The sequence below is a fragment of the Nematolebias whitei genome, chromosome 19, assembly GCF_014905685.2.
Source record: "Nematolebias whitei isolate Nwh7 chromosome 19, NemWhi1, whole genome shotgun sequence".
Lineage (NCBI taxonomy): Eukaryota > Metazoa > Chordata > Actinopteri > Cyprinodontiformes > Rivulidae > Nematolebias > Nematolebias whitei.
Window position 1 is genome coordinate 6,914,966 of NC_056516.1, and position 19,883 is coordinate 6,934,848.

The 19,883-nt window shown below is 44.6% G+C and overlaps 1 protein-coding gene across 1 annotated transcript in view; it reads left to right on the forward strand.

Moving 5' to 3' along the window:
- Positions 1-19,883, forward strand: part of top2b (DNA topoisomerase II beta) — a 198,753-nt gene that overhangs the window by 99,429 nt on the left and 79,441 nt on the right. Inside the window, exons 12-20 of the mRNA XM_037693118.1 lie at positions 10,039-10,196; positions 11,744-11,869; positions 11,947-12,057; positions 12,156-12,261; positions 12,342-12,451; positions 13,315-13,407; positions 13,523-13,637; positions 13,766-13,887; positions 16,858-17,006. Coding sequence (XP_037549046.1) covers positions 10,039-10,196; positions 11,744-11,869; positions 11,947-12,057; positions 12,156-12,261; positions 12,342-12,451; positions 13,315-13,407; positions 13,523-13,637; positions 13,766-13,887; positions 16,858-17,006 — 1,090 coding nt within the window. The remainder of the gene's footprint in view (positions 1-10,038; positions 10,197-11,743; positions 11,870-11,946; positions 12,058-12,155; positions 12,262-12,341; positions 12,452-13,314; positions 13,408-13,522; positions 13,638-13,765; positions 13,888-16,857; positions 17,007-19,883) is intronic.

A 19,883-nucleotide genomic window follows, 5' to 3' on the forward strand; every position in this document is an offset into this window, starting at 1 on the left:
TATTTTTTTCTCAATGTTCCATTGTTGTGCGACCGCCTGGATGTGCTGCGCGCATGCCTCTGCATCGTGGCGCTCTGTAGATTTACTCAGTTAAAGCAAAGGAGTGCAGGCACCAGTTGTCATCAATAAAGTGAGCCGTGACACCCAGATAGTTATCATTGCTAGCAGAAGTCCAGTGGTCGCAGGTGAGTGCGATGTACGGTGCTTGCTCTAACAGAGTTTGCCGAATCGCCTTCTGGTTGTTGTACAACATCTCTATTCTGGACATTATGGTTGACCTTGCAGGTAGCTGAGAAGCAGAGTCCCCCAACGCCTCCCGAATCACATCCCTCAGTCTTGCATCCTCAACAATATTTATAGGTCGACAGTTTTTAGCAACCCAACGAGCAATAACCTCCGTTATTTTGTTGGTGGCTACCTTAGTCAGAGGCCCACCTCTCGCTCCAAACTGTTGCAAAGTTGTCTGTCGGAGACCTCCTCCTTCTGACGTCGCTGCCACACCAGGATGTTTTGCCCTCAGGTGATATGTGAGAGATGAATTGCTTCGGTGATAATTAAATACACCTTTGCAATATATGCAAATTACTTTGGTTTTGTCCAAAGCACCATCTGCTAACAACTTAAAGCGAAATTGTCCATTTAATATTGTGTCTTCCGTTTTGTCCATCGCTAGCTTTGCTGAGTAACCAGAAGTGAGGTACGGCAACACTGAGGGGGAGCTTTTCAAATTAATCGTTGCGTTAATTTATTTTATCGTGTAAAAAAATAAATAAAATAACGCAAATAATTAACGCGATCATTTCAACAGCTCTACTAAAAACCCTTACTGCCATCACCCGCTCAGGAGATTCTCCGGGGGGAACCCGGGGGGTGGGGGCTCAGACGGAAAAGGGCTGTATGTGTGCCTCTGTTCTGAGCCCAGGCTACAGTCTCACGTTAGAGTTGAGGTAAGCTGGCGCGCACTGAGAGGAGGAGTGAGCGCTTTCTGAGTGAGATGCCGTTTCGGTGGAGGCTGCAGCTGTCGAGGAGAAACACGTCTACTCCCGCTGTGCGGTGAGTAGGCAGAAACAGCAGAAAATAAAAATGGGCTCTGGCTGAGAGCAAGGGATTTTACCAGACTCAGTCTGCTGGAAAAAACAATTTTTAGCTGACGTGGCATACAAGTGATTTGTGATATTTACCGAACTGCGGTGCCTTTTATAATGCTGTTTAGAGGTTACCGGCTCGTTCTGTGTGTGGAGTGTGTGAAGAAAGGCAGCTGTGAGATCAGTTGATCTGACATTCAGGCTGGAATCAGATGAAACTTTACTCAGAGATGTTTCTTTTTTATTTCAAAACAGATGTTTCTGTTTTATTTCAAAACATACATCATCAAAAAAACACACATTCCCCTTAAGGAGCTGTTCCTTGGTGGAGGGGGCCGGCGGAGGAGCGGAGCGTGAAGTCGCTGCCGCAGCTGTGGCGCGCCTTTGCTGCTGTTGCTGGCCAAGGCGGTCCCTCCAGTGGCCGGAGGGGCGTGGGGAGGACTGTGACGTCACCAGATGGTGCACAGTCTCGGAGACCTCCTTGGACCTCTGCGATTTCTCAAGGATGGTCCTGAAGTTGGCCCCGAACAGCGTCTCTGGGGTGATGGGGCCCTCCAGCAGGTCTCTCTGCAGCCTCTCGGACAAGGATGGCGAGAGGCGGAGCCAGGTGGTCCTCTGGATCATGGTCATCCAGGCGGCGATACGGGACAGGCAGACCGCAGAGGTGGCGCACGTGTTTAAGATGACATCAGCGGCTTTACAGAGCGAGCTCTTTGTCTCCTCCAGCAGGTCTGCTTCTCCAGCCTCTTTGAGATGCTGTAGGCCAGCAGAGCGACATTGTTGTTCACCGCGGCCATCTGGAATGAGCACTGGTGAGCTCGGTTTGAGAGCTTTGTCACCACCTGGTCATGCTTCCCTGGAGGGACAGGTTGCTGGTCCATCCTGGAAACTCTTGCCCCAAGCGTCTCTGCCAGGCTTGGCTCCAGGGGGGGAACCGAGGGAAAAACTCTGATCGGTAAAACCTGTGATCGGTAAAACCCTCCACTCTGGAGATGGAGGCGAAGGTGGAAACAGGTGTCTTAAGCTTGCTCGGCCCAGCTGCCTCGTTTCAGTTTGACGTCACACAGGGACGGCAGGAGGTCGACGTGGCGGAGACCCAGGCATCCTTTGCAAAAGTGCCGGTCAAAGCTGGACATCTTTTCCTTCTTCGTTCTTCTGACAGTGCTAGCTTGCTGGCTGAAGAAAAATTGGGAGCCAATTGCCCGGTCTCACCGTAATTTATACAGACCGGGGGTGGGGCCCACACAGCCGGTAGGCGCAAACTAAAGTTTTCAGTGCTGCGCTGCGCGCGAAGGGATAAACCCACTAGCGATTGCCTTAAAGGGCGAAGCCTCTACGAAATAGAAATTATTTTTGCCTCAAATATTCAAATTCAAGTTCTCAAAAATTAAGATAAACACTATGATTACTTTAACTTAAATTAAATCACACAGTCAGTGGTAACTAAAGAGTCATATAACATGAAAAATATCTTCAGCAAAAAGAGAATAATGAACCAGGGGACAACTTTTAGTTATAAGTAGTGGTGTACCGATTTATCAGCCTTGATTTCTTTAATTTTGGGAGATCGGCCGATACTTACATGAGAAGTGTTGTTTTTCACACAAGGCAGCTGAGACTGCTCCGTATGAGAAATGTCTGATTGTTTTGGTTGTATTTACACAGAACGCCCTGCGCTGTAGTCCACTTCCTGCTTTTGGAGCGGTCTCTGGCCCGCTTGCCTTCACAATGCATTCAACATGAACCAGAGTTCACTTCAAAAGAACCAAGACCTAGGTATTTAGGTGGACCAGAGTTTGCATTTTTGGTCTGCATCGGAGTTCGATTGTGCATTCACACCTCCACAAACGAACTGGATTTTCTAGTCAAGCGGACTAGAGTTCGATTAAAGCGGACTAAACAGGGCTGGTGTGAATGCACCCTTAAAGTCAGCTTGAGGAATTTAGACGTGGTGAAAACAGTCCTGGGGGCCACGAATCTGTAAAAACATGTAAATCTCCTGGTAGTATCAACCCATTTATCACTTTTATTGGCGGCTTGGGAGAAACGAAAAAGTCTGGTGGGATTAACTGCAGGAGGATTCTTTGATTGATCAGAATTCTTTGTGTGGCATCTTCCTGATAACATCAGCAGATCAGTGTTTCCCCTACCATCATACAAGCGGGGTGCCCCACCCCGTCAACTGAATTGAGCACCCCGCCTACCAAACCAAACTTGTCCCCCCAACCTGCCCACCTGGCACTGACATAGCACTAAGCTAGCAGTGAGAAATACAGGTTCTCTAGCTAAAAAGCTAAAGAAAAAATTGGGAAAAAATGAAAAAATGTAGAAACGTTTCGTCTCTCATCCGAGAGACTTCCTCAGTCTGAGGAGCTGTATTCAGCTCAGTCTCTTAAATAGCACCGTCTCAGAGTGGATCAACCAGTTTTGCTGCTGACAACCAAAACCAGCTGATCACATGCTCAAGAAGGACCATCAGCCTAACAATGGATCATTAGCACACTGATGGCTGTTTACTGTTCACAGAGGGCTGAGTGATACTAGCAATCACAGCATTGTAAGAGGGGGACAGTTGAACCTGGAGGCTCCACCCCTGTTTAATGATGGACGATTTCTTTTCACAAAGATGGCCTCCTTTACTCCTCTCTCAAACCATCGTTCCTCTCTGTCCAGGATGTGAACATCTTCATCCCTGAAAGAGTGACCGCTAGCCTGGAGATGAGTGTAGACCGCAGAGTCCTGGCCTGATGATGTTGATCTTCTGTGCTGGGCCATCCTTTTGGCCAGTGGCTGTTTTGTTTCCCCGATGTAAGACTGATCACAGCCCTCCTGACACTGAACAGCATACACAACATTACTCTGTTTGTGCCGGGGGACTGGATCTTTGGGATGAACCAGTCTTTGCCGTAATGTATTTTGGGGTTTAAAAGCCAAAATACACCCAGCACAGAACAGCACAGAAGATCAACATCATCAGGCCAGGACTCTGCGGTCTACACTCATCTCCAGGCTAGCGGTCACTCTTTCAGGGATGAAGATGTTCACAACCTGGACAGAGAGGAACGATGGTTTGAGAGAGGAGTAAAGGAGGCCATCTTTGTGAAAAGAAATCGTCCATCGTTAAACAGGGGTGGAGGCCTCCGGGTTCAACTGTCCCCCTCTTACAATGCTGTGATTGCTAGTATCACTCAGCCCTCTGTGAACAGTAAACAGCCATCAGTGTGCTAATGATCCATTGTTAGGCTGATGGTCCTTCTTGAGCATGTGATCAGCTGGTTTTGGTTGTCAGCAGCAAAACTGGTTGATCCACTCTGAGACGGTGCTATTTAAGAGACTGAGCTGAATACAGCTCCTCAGACTGAGGAAGTCTCTCGGATGAGAGACGAAACGTTTCTACATTTTTTTGTTGATTTGCTTTGTTGTTTTTTTTTTTAATGTCCAGAGGACCAGATTTAACTTTTTTTAGATTTTTCTACCTGGATTATTGAGCATGCATCAGGATATTTTGAACCACTTTGGCCAGGATTGCCTCAAACTAGTTAGAAAGTTTGAGAAAACAGCAAGGAAGAAGGCAGACTACAGGAACCATTTGCGATTCAACCTCAGATGTCGACAAAGTGGCATCATTCCCAAGAGCCTGGAACTAAAATCTTCGGTCAGCGGGCACCGGGCAAGCAAGATCCTTCAGAAGGCACAGACCCAGCTGCTGAATGAACGGGTGAGACAGACCAATTTTACTATTGAGGCCTTGAAGGCCAAAGAAGAGCACATTAAACAGAAACTAACAACGTGTCTATATCAGACCACACTTCAGCAAGTGATGGACTGTACAGATCAGGCATGCTTAGCACAGCATGTCAAGTCCAAGACTCGACAACAAAACAAGTTTAACGTACTAATAGCTCATCAACACCATCACTATTCCAATAACAACACATTCAGTGTAGGACAACACTCCAGTAGTCAATTACATGCCAGGGAGACAGAAAAGTGGGTGAAGAATTTATCTGACAGACAGCTCACCCAGCCAGAGACAGAGATTCTTGCCAGGGGACTGAACTTTGCAGTTGCACCAAGTAGAATTCCTCTGGTGGAGATGATCACAGCTACTGAGTCAGCCATCCGCAACAACAAAATTAAAGAGGCTGAAGCAGAACAGCTCAGAATCAAAGTTTCAGCCTGCCTCAGCAATGCCAAACCACCACCTTCCAACATCAGTAGAGAGGAGAGGGATGCACTCACCACTCTTAGCAAGGACAAAAACATCATCATTCTCCCAGCAGACAAAGGAAGGTGCACAGTGATTTTGAACCAGAAAGACTATCATGAGAAAGTTATGACACTCCTTAGTGACTTAAACACTTATGAACCTCTGAAAAGAGATCTAGGAAGTGGTTACAAGAAAAAGTTAATAGATTGCCTGAAAATTTTGGAGCAGGACAAGGCTATTGACCGTTTTCTGTACCACAGATTGTACCCAGGGGAGGCCACACCTAGTCTGTATGGTTTACCTAAAATCCACAAACAAGGTGTACCTTTAAGACCAATTGTTAGTATGATTAACTCTGTCACTTACAATGTTTCCAAATATCTGGCATCTGTACTCATCCCGTTAGTTGGCAGTTCAGAACCCCACATACAGAACACCATGGACTTTGTGGATAAGGTGAGGGATGTCCTCATGGAGACTGATGAAACAATGGTCTCTTTTGATGTCACATCACTCTTTACGTGCATTCCTGTTGATGATGCAGTAGAGGTGGTCAGTTTAAGATTAAAATCAGACACCACTCTGAGCAGCAGGACCACGCTTTCCACAGAACAACTGTGTCAACTCTTGAAACTGTGCCTGCAGTCAACCTACTTCACATATGGGGAGCAATATTATAGGCAGAAACATGGGTGTGCTATGGGGTCTCCAGTTTCTCCTATTGTTGCCAACCTGTACATGGAGGAGGTAGAAAAGAGAGCCTTGACATCCTTTTCAGGGACACCACCAAGTCATTGGTTCAGGTATGTTGACGACACCTGGGTTAAAATCAAATCTCAGGAAGTCCAACATTTTACTGACCACATCAACTCTGTGGATGAATACATCAAGTTCATACGAGAAGATGTAAAAAATGGCAGGTTGGCTTTCTTGGACTGTGAGGTCTCAGTCTCTGATAGAGGACATTTGCAAACTGAGGTGTACCGTAAACCCACCCACACAGACCAGTATTTGCAGTTTGACTCCCATCACCCTTTGGAGCACAAGTTAGGAGTCATCAGGACTCTGTATCACAGAGCAGACAGCGTCCCCACTAGTTCAGGAGCCAGGCAGAAGGAGAAATCCCACACAAGACAGGCTCTAGAGCAATGTGGATATCCTAACTGGGCCTTCCTGAAAGCAGAGAAGAAACCCAAACAGGACTCCAGTCAGCCAACAGGTGAAAAGGAGGAACCCAGACCCAGACCAGTGGTCATTCCATATGTTGAGGGAGTATCAGAGAAACTAAGACGTTTACTTTCTAAACATAACGTCCCAGTGGCTTTTAAACCCCAAAATACATTACGGCAAAGACTGGTTCATCCCAAAGATCCAGTCCCCCGGCACAAACAGTAATGTTGTGTATGCTGTTCAGTGTCAGGAGGGCTGTGATCAGTCTTTCATCGGGGAAACTAAACAGCCACTGGCCAAAAGGATGGCCCAGCACAGAAGATCAACATCATCAGGCCAGGACTCTGCGGTCTACACTCATCTCCAGGCTAGCGGTCACTCTTTCAGGGATGAAGATGTTCACATCCTGGACAGAGTGGAACGATGGTTTGAGAGAGGAGTAAAGGAGGCCATCTTTGTGAAAAGAAATCGTCCATTGTTAAACAGGGGTGGAGGCCTACGTGTTCAACTGTCCCCCTCTTCCAATGCTGTGATTGCTAGTATCACTCAGCCCTCTGTGAACAGTAAACAGCCATCAGTGTGCTAATGATCCATTGTTAGGCTGATGGTCCTTCTTGAGCATGTGATCAGCTGGTTTTGGTTGTCAGCAGCAAAACTGGTTGATCCACTCTGAGACGGTGCTATTTAAGAGACTGAGCTGAATACAGCTCCTCAGATGAGGAAGTCTCTCGGATGAGAGACGAAACGTTTCTACATTTTTTTGTTGATTTGCTTTGTTTTGTTTTTTTTTTGTTTTTTTTTTGAATGTCCAGAGGACCAGATTTAACTTTTTTAGATTAACTAGGGGAAACACTACAGATGTCTCTTTGTTATTCTCCAGACCCTGGGTGACAATTAGGTGAAACGGTACTTGTGACCACAAGCTTTATTTATGCTTCTTTTCCATTAATACTATTGCTACAGGTACAGCACGGTTCGACTCGGCTCGGCACGGTATGAGTTGTGTTTTTATTATACTTTCGGTAACGGTTCTAGTAAGCGAGTTCAGCTCTGAGCCCGTCGGAGTGCGCGAGTCTGGGGCTTGGGTGGGCCCCATCCTCACGCGTTCCTGCAGGTCGACAGCACAGAGGATCCTCCAGCGGAGCTCAGAGCCGGGGAGATGATGCCCTGCCCGGCCTGAGGGGGCTGGTGGAGAGGACCAGGGGGACCGGCGAAGCTCAATCTAGCTCGCTCTGAATTTTTGTCATCTGCCACCAAGCACAAAAAACCTGCACTTCAGCATTAGACCACGGTGTTGTCATTATTGTTTTTAAAATTTTTAACATAGGTCCAGTCGCTCCTCGAGTTTGTTTTATTGCAACTGGCAGATTGGGTTGTTGTGAAAGTTTCTCAAACAACCAGTGACTCCACCCCCAGACCAATCAGTGACTGACAGTGTTCTGACGTCACATTTTAGGGCCAGTTTGGCATGGTTGGAACCCCAGAGAAATGGGTACTAAAAAAGGGACTGGTTCCACGAACCGTTACTAGCGGAAAAGTCTTGGAACCATGCCGAGTTGAGTCGAACCGTGCTGTACCGTTACTAATGGAAAAGGGGCATTAGTGAAGTAAAAATTGTTTCATTTCATTTATTTATTTCTATAGTGCTTTATACAACCACGGTGATGGTAACCAAAGTGCTTAACAAAAACATTAATTAAAATGACAACAAGTTAAAAGCAAGAAAAATACAACAAAATAACAAAAAGAGAACCAGAAATGTCAACACATTTTTAAGTACTAAAAGCCTGTTGGAATAAAAAAATCTTAAACTTCGATTTAAAAGGGCCAAGTTCAGTAATCTGACGTAGATTAAGTGGGAGTTTATTCCAGAGTCGAGGTGCGGCCACAGAAAAGGCACGGTCACCCCAGAGTTTATATTTTGTCCTTGGAATAGAGAGCAGGAGCTGTCTGACCTCAGAGACCTGGAGCGGGTGGGGAAACTTTACAACTCTGTTATATAAGGAGGAGCAAGGCCATTCAGAGCTTTAAAAACAAATAATAAAAGTTTAAAATCTATTATAAAACGGACAGGAAGCCAGTGTAGTGTCTATGTAATGTTTGTATGCTATTAGTGCTTAGTGTATTATTTAGTTGACGTTTTTATTATTTCATATTTTAGATGTTATTACAGTTTTTCTTTGACATTTTATTGTTGGATATAACTGGGACCCTGTGTACATAAATTTGTTCCACTACATGTACCACATGGGGCGCGAATGACAAATAAGATCGTTGAATCTTGAATCCTTGAATGTAGTGAGAGTAAAACATGTGCGATGTGGTCCCGTCTAGGAGTGTTGGTTAAAAGGTGAGCTGCTGCATTTTGTACAAGCTGGAGGCTCAGTGATGACTGAGGTACACCGACAGACAGAGCGTTACAATAATCGAGCCTAGAGCTGATAAAAGCATGAACAGTCTTCTCCAAGTTGCAACGGTTTAAAAAGGGTTTGACCTTTTTTTAAATGGCATAAATAAAAAAATCCAGACCGGACAACAGAGGTGATATGTTTGTCAAAGTGTAAAGCCTTATCAAAGGTCACCCCAAGGTTTTTCACACAGTCACTGAAGTTAATGTTCAAATTTCCCAGGTCAGTTGTATCTTTGTCACAAAATAAAATCCATTCTGTTTTATTGTCATTTAAAAACAGGAAGTTCTTGTTTAGCCAATGTTTGATTGCAGAGATGCAGTCAAAGAGAGAAAGCATTGAGTTACTGGATCCTGGCCTTAATGGTAAATGGACTGTACTTATATAGCGCCTTTCTATCTTATTTCAAGTTTAATGGTAATTAGATTTGCAAATCATCTGCATACATATTAAATTTAACATTGTGGTGGCTTATAATAGATCCAAGTGGCAACTTGTACAAGGAGAAGAGCAGAGGGCCCAAAATGGAACCCTGGGGCACCCCACACAGAAGAGGGGCTGTAGAGGAAGAGAAGCCATTGAGCAAGACAGAGAAGGTTCTCTCAGATAAATAAGATGTGAACCACTTCAGAGCCGTACCACGAATCCCAACAAAATCATGGAGGCAAGACAGAAGGACAGAGTGGTCCACAGTGTCAAAGGTCACTGTAAGGTTGAGAAGCACCAGAGCTACTGGGCACCCAGAATCAACTGACTGAGCTATGTCATTATGAACTCTCAGTAAAGCTGATTCTGTGCTGTGTCGAGATCTGAAACCAGATTGAAATTTATCCAGGATTGTGCTTTTGTTTCCAAAAAAGGGTGAATTCGCATAAGCACATTTTTTCTAAAACTTGAGAGGAAGGGTAAATTAGAAATAGGTCTAAAATTTGATAAAACCAAGGGATCAAGATTTGTTTTCACAAAAATAGTCAGAATCCTGAAGTTTGACACTACAGGAGCAGTAGTTTCTGTTAGGACTCGTACATTTAGAGTCTGGACTCCAAAGGTTCCCATGTAACTTTGAACAACTGTTGATGGTTTGACTCACAGATAAAACTTTACTTTGGTTAACATCAAGAATGTTTAACTCTGATAAACCTATGTCTGTCCATCCTTGTTGAAGGTGGCAAACACTCGTCTGAATGCACTCTGATCCTGACGGAGGGAGACTCGGCCAAATCTCTGGCTGTCTCTGGTCTGGGGGTCATCGGTCGGGACCGCTATGGAGTGTTCCCGCTGAGGGGCAAGATCCTGAATGTACGAGAAGCATCACATAAACAGGTACAAAGCCAAGTCAGAGCGTTTCTATGGAAAATCTTGTCTAAATTGCTGAGTAAAGGGCGATCACTAAATCAAAAATAATTTCTGTGCTTAGTTTTTATTTTTTAACAACCGTAAAGATCATAACCATAAAATGATCAGTCTGGTGAAGGTTAGCATGCAGCTGAAACATGAAGACACAACAACTGAAGCCTTTTACAACCTTGTTCATACTTGGCTGTAAAAGGGACTTAACTGGTTGTAACAGATGTCTTAGTTGATGTCAAAATGTCTGTGAGTAGCAGCCACACACTAAACCGGATGCTGCAAGCTGAATAATTAGAGCTTTATTTGCACATTGGCTTATATTTTTTGGCTCTGATACAGCTTCTGTTCATTTATTACTGGTCTCAGAAAGCTAATGCCATTTGTCTTCACCACAAAACACTGTCGTTTTTTTAAGGATGGCTGAAGTTTTCTAGCAGCTTTGTCATTCTCTCACCTAGCTGTGACTGTTTAGAGTAGTTGGCATCTCAAAGTTGTGAAAAAAAGTTTTCATTTTTAATCTCACTGAATCCATCAAACTGGCAGCCTTGACTTGCAAAACTGCATTTTTTCTTATTTTGTTGTTGGAGGAGGTGGACAACTCCCCACAATAATGATTTAATCTACTGAAGTCCATTTTTGATGTGAAAATATGCAGATTTGGACCAGTTTTTGAACTATTTTTATCATCGATCTGGTTTTTAGTGTTGGACACTCATGGAAGGGAAAATTAAACTGTACTGTACTTGGCACAAAAAGTAACGGAATTTGTTCACTTGATTTTTTGTTGTTGTTGTACAGTTCTTGTTACATACATACTTGTTAATTATTTTAAGTCTGTTTATTCTCCCTAAATGGTGCCACATTTGTTAAGAAAATGCAGCAGAGTTAAGTTTGTGCATTACGCCCATAAAAACTTGCCACATCTTTTCTTCCTGTGCTAAACAGTTCATTCTTTTATTGACTCTATTGGTGACGTTTATGGGTTTGGACAATTGAAGTCTGAAGAAACAAAGAATAATTAAAGTCAACATTTTTTTCATTTAACAATCAGGGGCCTCAGTAGCATGTGGAAGAACCATACACAGCCACAACACCAGCATTTATTGTAAAGTCAGCCAATCAGGTTGTGTTGGTCAGTTGGAAACAAGCAGCAAGGTGATCCTACTGCTTTTCAGTGGTGTTCAGGTCTGGACTTCAGGAAGTCATTCAGTCCTTAAATGCCCTTAAAACTATTTTTAAAAAGCTTTTTTTCTAACTACTTCCTGTGTACACCAACTTAAATAACCTAAATGCGGTTAAAATAAGTATGGTAGTTTTAAAAACAAAGAGGAATAATAATTATGAGCCATATGATGGACTTATGACCTGTCCAGGGTGTACCCCGCCTCTCATACTGGTCACTAGAGATAAATACCAGCTCCCTGCAACCTGAACAGATAAAAGTGAATAAAGAGGATGGCTCAATGGATGGATATTGATTGTGACCATGTGTGCAATCTCCGTACATTTTTTTGTCCTAGATCATGGAGAATGCAGAGATAAACAACATCATTAAAATTGTCGGCCTGCAGTACAAGAAGAGCTACGATGACGCAGAGTCTCTGAGGAGCCTTCGTTATGGCCGGATCATGATCATGACCGATCAGGTGACCTGCCTCAGAGACTCCATTAGAAGATGAGCTGTGGTCCAGAAACAGTACAAACTTACTCTGTCTTTTACCAGGATCAAGATGGCTCCCACATCAAAGGTCTGCTCATCAACTTCTTCCACCACAACTGGCCCTCCTTGCTCAAACACACATTCCTGGAGCAATTTATCACACCTATTGTGAAGGTAAGAGAGTGACAGACACATTGCTTGTTTAACGAACCCAATGACGAGCTGCAGTCATGATACAGTGTGGTACTCAGAGGAATAAATTATGTCTGCAGGCCACAAAGAACAAACAGGAGCTGTCCTTCTACAGCCTTCCAGAGTTTGAAGAATGGAAGAAACAGACAGACAACTTTAAAACCTGGCATATAAAATACTACAAAGGTTTTCTGTATCAATGTTTATTTTTATTAAATTACACAAAAGGACAAAGTCATCCTTTAAAACTGTAATTTCTGCTCCAGGTTTGGGTACGAGCACAAGCAAAGAGGCAAAGGAGTACTTTGCTGATATGGAAAGGCACCGAATCACATTCAAGTACAACGGTGCTGAGGACGACGCTGCCATCACTCTGGTGAGTTCACCTATGGTTCCATTACTTCTCAAACTCACTTCTCATCATTAGCGGACAAACGTCAAAAGACCATGGTGTTTGTGTTGTGTTATCAAAATAACGTTTTATAATTCTAGATGGTATCAGGAAGAAATATTTTGACCAAGCATGCTAGCTGTGCTACACCTGATTCAAACAGAAAATGGCAGCAAAGTTTTGAAATGTTTTCTACACTTCTTTAGAAAACTTTTCCTAGAATCTTATTTTTAGTGAATTCAGAATGAGTTTAAATTCACTGTGTGGCCCTTTGATTGCTTAAAATACATTGATACAGCCCTTTTTAAAACAAAAATTGCCCATGCTTGCTTTAAGAACCGCTAGGCCTTTATTTATTCTCCTTAAAACAACAAGTAAATATAAGTAAATGTGTCAGAATAAAACAAGTCAGTCAGGAGGGTGGTTGCTCCAGCTTCATTGTAAACATGTCCTCAGGATGCTCATAGAAAGAAGAACTAAACAAGCACCTCACTTTTGGTAATTAATTAATTGTGTGCCAACAAAAGCTAATAAAAAGTTGTTTGAATATATCTTATTTAGATATAAACTTTGTGCTTGGTGGTAATTATTTATTTCTAGACTCCAGCTGCAGACATTTGCCTCTGTTCTACAGACCATCTCTGTGGTCAACCCCACCCCCTCACTTATCCCCTCCTCCCACTCCGACAGAATCCTGCAGTGTCCAGAACTGTTGTGCTCGTTGCAAACATTAACATTAATAAATCCTACAACAGTCCATGTTTTACAATAACTCTGGCCTACACTCACAGTACTTCAGCCCTTCTGTGAGTTCATAGTGTGATGTGGAGCGTTGTGTTTTCCTCCAGGCTTTCAGTAAAAAGAAGATCGATGACAGGAAGGAGTGGCTCACTAACTTCATGGAGGACAGACGTCAGAGGAGGATGCATGGGCTGCCAGAGGTCTGTGTCTTCATCTGTGATCTGAAGAAATGTCGTTTTTATTATTTATGATGTTCAATTCAGTTGATTTGTTTATGGAAAAGTGCACAAATAAATATGCATGTTTCACTTTTAGAAATACCTTTATGGAACTCAGGCCAAGCACCTCTCATACAATGACTTCATCAACAAAGAGCTAATCCTGTTCTCCAACTCCGACAACGAGAGGTCCATCCCATCCTTAGTCGATGGTTTGTATGTTTTTCTGAGCATTAAATGAATCATTAACACATTATCATAGAGTCAGGGTGTTATGACATGGATATCTGCTACTATCCTTCCATGAAGGATTTATGATGAGCCCGTCCATTGATTTCAGGCCTAAAGCCAGGTCAGAGGAAGGTGTTGTTTACCTGCCTGAAGAGGAATGACAAGAGAGAGGTGAAGGTTGCACAGCTGGCTGGTTCCGTTGCTGAAATGTCTGCCTATCATCACGGAGAGGTAAGCTTAACTTTTTATATTAAAAGCCTTTTTCATAAAGATTTTTATGGAAACAAGGTCTGAAAGTGAAATAACTCATTGAATATTGTCTGTCATGGTTTAGCTTGTCACAAAACATTTATGCTCACAGCAGGTTCAAATGGCTCCACCTTGTCAGCATTTGAAAGCCTATCTATATCTAAATAAATAATTACATCATATTTATGTCAAGGTTACGTTTTATTATATGTCTGTGAACAGGCATACGTGTCATGAGATTGTCTTTGTCCATCCGTAAACTTTGTCGTGTCCGGACCATAATGTTAAAGACGTGAGCTGGCTGCGGGCCACCGGATCCGGAAACCCCCTCCAGCCCACGTCCCTACCCCCTGGCTCGAACCTTCCTCAGAAGTGGCAAACAATACTAATCAATAAATCAAGGAAACGTCAATTAAGTTTTATCAATTATATTAGAAAAAGGCAATAAAAGATTACAATTTACAGGCTGGACTCTATTCAGTCTGTGACGCGTTCACAGACCCGGAAGAAAGAACCCCGATGTCTCGTGTCATCATTAATTTATAGGGCCCTAGACTCCGCCCTTTGCAGAAGGGGGAGCTCAACCTGTCAGTGTATGAGGGGGCGGGACTAAGTGTGGTCTTACGTGTACTGACGTGTAAGGAAAACATGAGACGGTGTTTTAAAGCCTTTTCTACGTGATGTGGCAAGCTGATTAAACTATTTCTTGACAGATATTGAATTATCAGGGAGACTCTCTTTAAGAGTTTGCTGGCCCAGGACTAGCATGTCTGGGACCGGGTCATAATTTCATTATAATCCGATCTCTGAGCAGATCAAAACATAGGACCAGTCTAAATAGGAAATATCTTAACAATAACATTGTATCATATTTTATGAAACTTCATGCACATATGATTCACTTCTTAATGGAGTGTCATATACACTTTTAATCATCCCAACGTCAAGGTCACAAATTAAGGTCAAAAGTCGTGCAAGGTCTTTGCTTGTGTGTTTCACAGATTGCTGTATGCTTGTTGACGGGCATATAATATGCCGCATGTGGTACTTTTGTTTCATTACCTGCAATTTATGTTCTGAAATACAAACCGGATTCCAAAAAAGTTGGGACACTAAACAAATTGTGAATAAAAACTGAATGCAATGATGTGGAGGTGCCAACATCTAATATTTTATTCAGAATAGAACACAAATCACAGATCAAAAGTTTAAACTGAGAGAATGTATCATTTTAAGGGAAAAATTTGTTGTTTCCAAATTTCATGGCGTCAACATATCCCAAAAAAGTTGGGACAAGTCCATTTTTACCACTGTGTGGCATCCCCCCTTCTTCTTACAACACTCAACAGACGTCTGGGGACACAGGAGACCAGTTTCTCAAGTTTAGAAATAGGAATGCTCTCCTGTCTAATACAGGCCTCTAACTGTTCAATCGTCTTGGGCCTTCTTTGTTGCACCTTCCTCTTTATGATGCACCAAATGTTTTCTATAGGTGAAAGATCTGGACTGCAGCCTGGCTATTTCAGTACTCGGATCTTTCTCCTACGTAGCCATGATGTTGTGATTGCTGCAGAATGTGATCTGGCATTATCGTGTTGAAAAATGCAGGGTCTTCCCTGAAAAAGATGACATCTAGATGGGAGCATATGTTGTTCTAGAACCTGAACATAGTTCTCTGCATTAATGGTGCCTTTCCAGACATGCAAGCTGCCCATGCCACAAGCGCTCATGCAACCCCATACCATCAGTGATGCAGGCTTCTGAACGGAGCGTTGATAACAACTTGGGCTATCCTTGTCCTCTCTGGTCCGGATGACATGGCGTCCCAGTGTTCCATAAAGAACTTCAAATTGTGACTCATCTGACCACAGAACAATCTTCCATTTTGCCACACTCTATTTTAAATGACCCCTGGCCCAGTGCAAACATCTGAGCTTGTGGAGCTTGCTTAGAAATGGCTTCCTCTTTGCACTGTAGAGTTTCAGCTGGCAACGGCGGATGGCACGGTGGATTGTGTTCACTGACAATGCTTTCTGGAAGTATTCCTGAGCCCATTCTGTTATTTCCTTGACAGTGGCATTCCTGTTTGAGGTGCAGTGACATTTAAGGGCCCAGAGATCACGAGCATCCAGTAGAGTTTTACGGCCTTGACCCTTACGCACAGCAATTGTTCCAGATTCTCTGAATCTTTTGATGATGTTATGCACAGTTGATTACGGAAACTTAAATGTCTTTGCTATTTTACGCTGGGTAACACCATTCTGGCATTGTTGCACTATCTTTCTGCGCAACAATGGTGGAATTGGTGATCCTCTTACCATCTTGGCTTCTGAGAGACACTGACACTCTGAGAAGCTCTTTTTATACCCAATCATTTTGTCAATTGACCTAATTAGTGTTAATTGGTCTTCCAACTGTTCGTTATATGCTCAATTTCCTTTTTCCAGCCACTTATTGCTACTTGTCCCAACTTTTTTGGGATTTGTTGACACTGTGAAATTTTGAATCAACCTATTTTTCCTTTAAAATGTTACATTTACTCAGATTAAACTTTTGATCTGTCATCTATGTTATATTATGAATAAAATTTTGACATTTGCCATCTCCACATCATTGCATTCAGTTTTTATTCACAATTTGTTTAGTGTCCCAACTTTTTTGGAATCCGGTTTGTATTTATCTAATTAAATTATTTTTTTAATTCTTGAAGGCAAAGTAGTGATCATGTTGTTGTTTTTTTTGCTTGTATCATTTAGTAAATATATCTCATAAATCAGTAGATAAATCTGAATGAAAGTCAAATCTTAACCTGAACCACTCCAGTGTTCATTGAAAGCATCTTCCCTCAGACTCGTATTCATCTGAACATCAGTTTTGTGTCATCTCAGATTTGGCTTCTGCAATGATTCACTTCTTCTGCTAATGAGACCTCACTTCCTGTTTGTCTTGTAGCAAGCTCTCATGATGACCATCGTGAACTTGGCCCAGAGCTTTGTGGGGAGCAACAACGTGAACATCCTGCAACCCCTGGGACAGTTCGGTACTCGCATCAACGGAGGCAAAGATGCTGCTAGTCCTCGTTACATCTTCACCATGCTCAGGTAACAAGAAGAACAACAGAAGACATTCTTGGTTTACTGTTATTGTTGTCTGAACTTTATATGTTTGGTCTGGAACAGGTCCCTCTTGTAAATGAGTCCTTGTGGCTCAATGAGGCTATCCTGTATAAATAAAGGTTGAATGAATGAATGAATGGTGCCCTATAAGTCTGATTACTTCATCTTGATGGCCTATTTTAGTAAAAACTATAGGTATGGCTGTAACTACAGTTCTATGAATCCCGGATGACTACGATGCGTGTGGGGGGATGCAGACGTCTGGCGCCTCTCAGAAACAAGGACATATCCTTGTTACAACCTACTGTCTCCCCACCCACCACCGTATGCCAGCAAGAGATGGCAGCAACATAAACTTTCAGGGTGGATGGAGACAGGCCCTGAGAAAGTAGCGCTCGAAGGAAAGTAAGAATAACAGGAAGAGGACAATGTACAGAGTCCTCGTGTCTGGCACGACACCAGTTGCTGAAGACCTTATACTTATGTGTGTACAACAGTCGTGTGGAAGGGGCTCTGGCGTTATTCATTGTATGTGTGACTTCCCCGTCATACTCTGAGAAGGTAATGCCGGACCCTGTAGCGGCCAAGCCCAGAGCCGGAGGCGACTGGGCTTGGGGTGCAGGAGCTGACCCCCCAACTGTGACAGGAGGTCCTTCCTGTGGGGTAGAGGCATTGGAGAGCTGCAACAGACCCTGTGCAGCAGTGGAAACCAAGTTCTCCTGGGTCAGAGGGGAGTCACTAGGAGGACTTGATGCCCCTTTTGAAGGACTCTCAGGAGTGTTGGGCCTATCAGGGGAAGCGGCGGAAAAGCATACAGCAACACCCTGGGCCAGTCGTGTGCCAGTGCGTCCTGACCCAGGGCACTGGCAATGCCTGCCAGAGAAAACCAAAGCGGGCAGTGTGTCGTCTCCTGAGATGCAAACGGGTCCACAGCTGCCTTGCCGTACCTCTCCCAAATTACCTTCACCACCTCCGGATGGAGCCTCCATTCCTGAGGTGGTGGGCGTCCCCGAGACAGAAAATTGGCTGGCCCATTCCGCACTCCTGGAATGTGAGCTGCCCTCAGGCTGGCAAAGAGGGGGGCTGCCCAAAGTAAGAGTTTCTGGGTCAGTAGCAGCAATGTCAGCGACCGTGTTCCCCCTTGATGGTTGACATGAAAAACCACAGAAGTATTGTCGGAACGCACCAGGACATGCTTCCCACGCAGGCCCGGGAGGAAGTGTTTTAGTGCCAGCCGCACAGCGTCCAGCTCCAAAGCATTGATGTGCCTCGCCTTTTGCTGTGGAGACCACGTTCCTTGGGCAATCTGTTGCTGCCACGATGCCTCCAACCTGTGGTATATGCATCGGTACAAACAACCTCCCTCCGAGATGGCAGAGAGCCCAGTGGGACTCCCTTCACCATAAACACTGCACCTCGCCACTGAGCCAGTGACGCGAGGCATTGAGGGGACACCAGCAACCTCCTGCATCGGTGCACTGCACGGGTCTGATCCAGCCGCAGGCTGTTGAGCCACATCTGTAGAGGGCTCAGAGACAACAGCCCCAGAGGTACCACTGTGGAGGCAGCAGTCAGCTTACCTATCAGGCGAAGGTACGCAATGAAGGGGGTGCACAGCCAGGCAGGAAGGCGGGCAGCATCTGTAGAATCCCGCTGACACGCTGTGGCAACGGGCAAGCCACCATGGTGAGGGAGTTCATCGTAGTTCCCAGGAACATGACCTCCTGAGAGGGAATTAGGTTGCTCTTCTGCCAATTCACACGAAGACCCAATAGGTCTATGTGTTAGAGCACCATCTATGTGTCCGCAGCTGCCTGAGCTTGTGTTGGTGCACAGATCAGCCAATTGTCCAAGTAGGGCAGGATCTTCAACCCCTTGACCTGCTGAGGGTACAGGGCTGCTGCCACACACCTGGTGAACACACGGGGGGACAGAGAAAGACAGAATGGAAGAACTGTGAATTGAAAATGCTTGCCCTGAAATGCAAAGCAGAGAAACTGCCAATGGTGCTTCTCAATCGGTACATGAAAGTATGCATCCTTCAAGTCGACCAAGGTGAACCAATCGCCTGGAGAGACTGCCTAGAGCGCGTCTCTGATGCTCAACATGTGGAAATGAATAGTTTTTAAAAACACATTCAGGCCTCTCAGGTCCAGAATTAGCCGTAGTCCACCAGTCTTTTTGGTGACTAAAAAATACTCTGAGTAAAAGCCCCCTGGATCCCGCAGGGGGTCAACAGGCACTATAGCAGCCTTGGCCAGCAAGGCGTCTGTTTTGTGGTTCAGTGCCTGAGCTTTCACCTGGTCTCGAATGACTGTCATTCTGACCTGACCAGGAATGGGAGAGCGGCGGCGGAACTGTAGCACGTAGCCCCAAGATAGTGTTGACACAACCGACAAATCGGGCACGAGAGTGGCCCAGCAGTTGAGCTGAAATGGGGTAAAGTGTCCCACCGCCTGCTTCCAAATGTCATTTCTGAGCTCCCCTGCCTTTAGGAGAGCGGGAGGGATGCCGGGAGGGCTGCCCGCCTTGAAGAGGGACAGGAGCCCGACCTCTGGGCAGAGCCTATTGGCTATGAGTAGCCCTTACAGCAGGCCGCGGCTGCCCCACAGAGGGTGTAGGTGGGGCTGGATAAGTGCGTGAGAAGGACGCAGAGGCACCTCCAGCAAGACGCCAAGAGCGTCTGCAATGAAGGCTGGACAATTGCTGTCTGGTACGGGTGTCCTGGGCTGAACGTTCCAAGGCTGCGAGTGAAACAGAACCAAAACAGCTCCCCAGGAACCACAGGAAGACTCGTCAGGGTCCTTCTACAGTGTTCAGTCGGGAGACTGCACCAGCCAAACCTGGCGACGTGCCTGGATG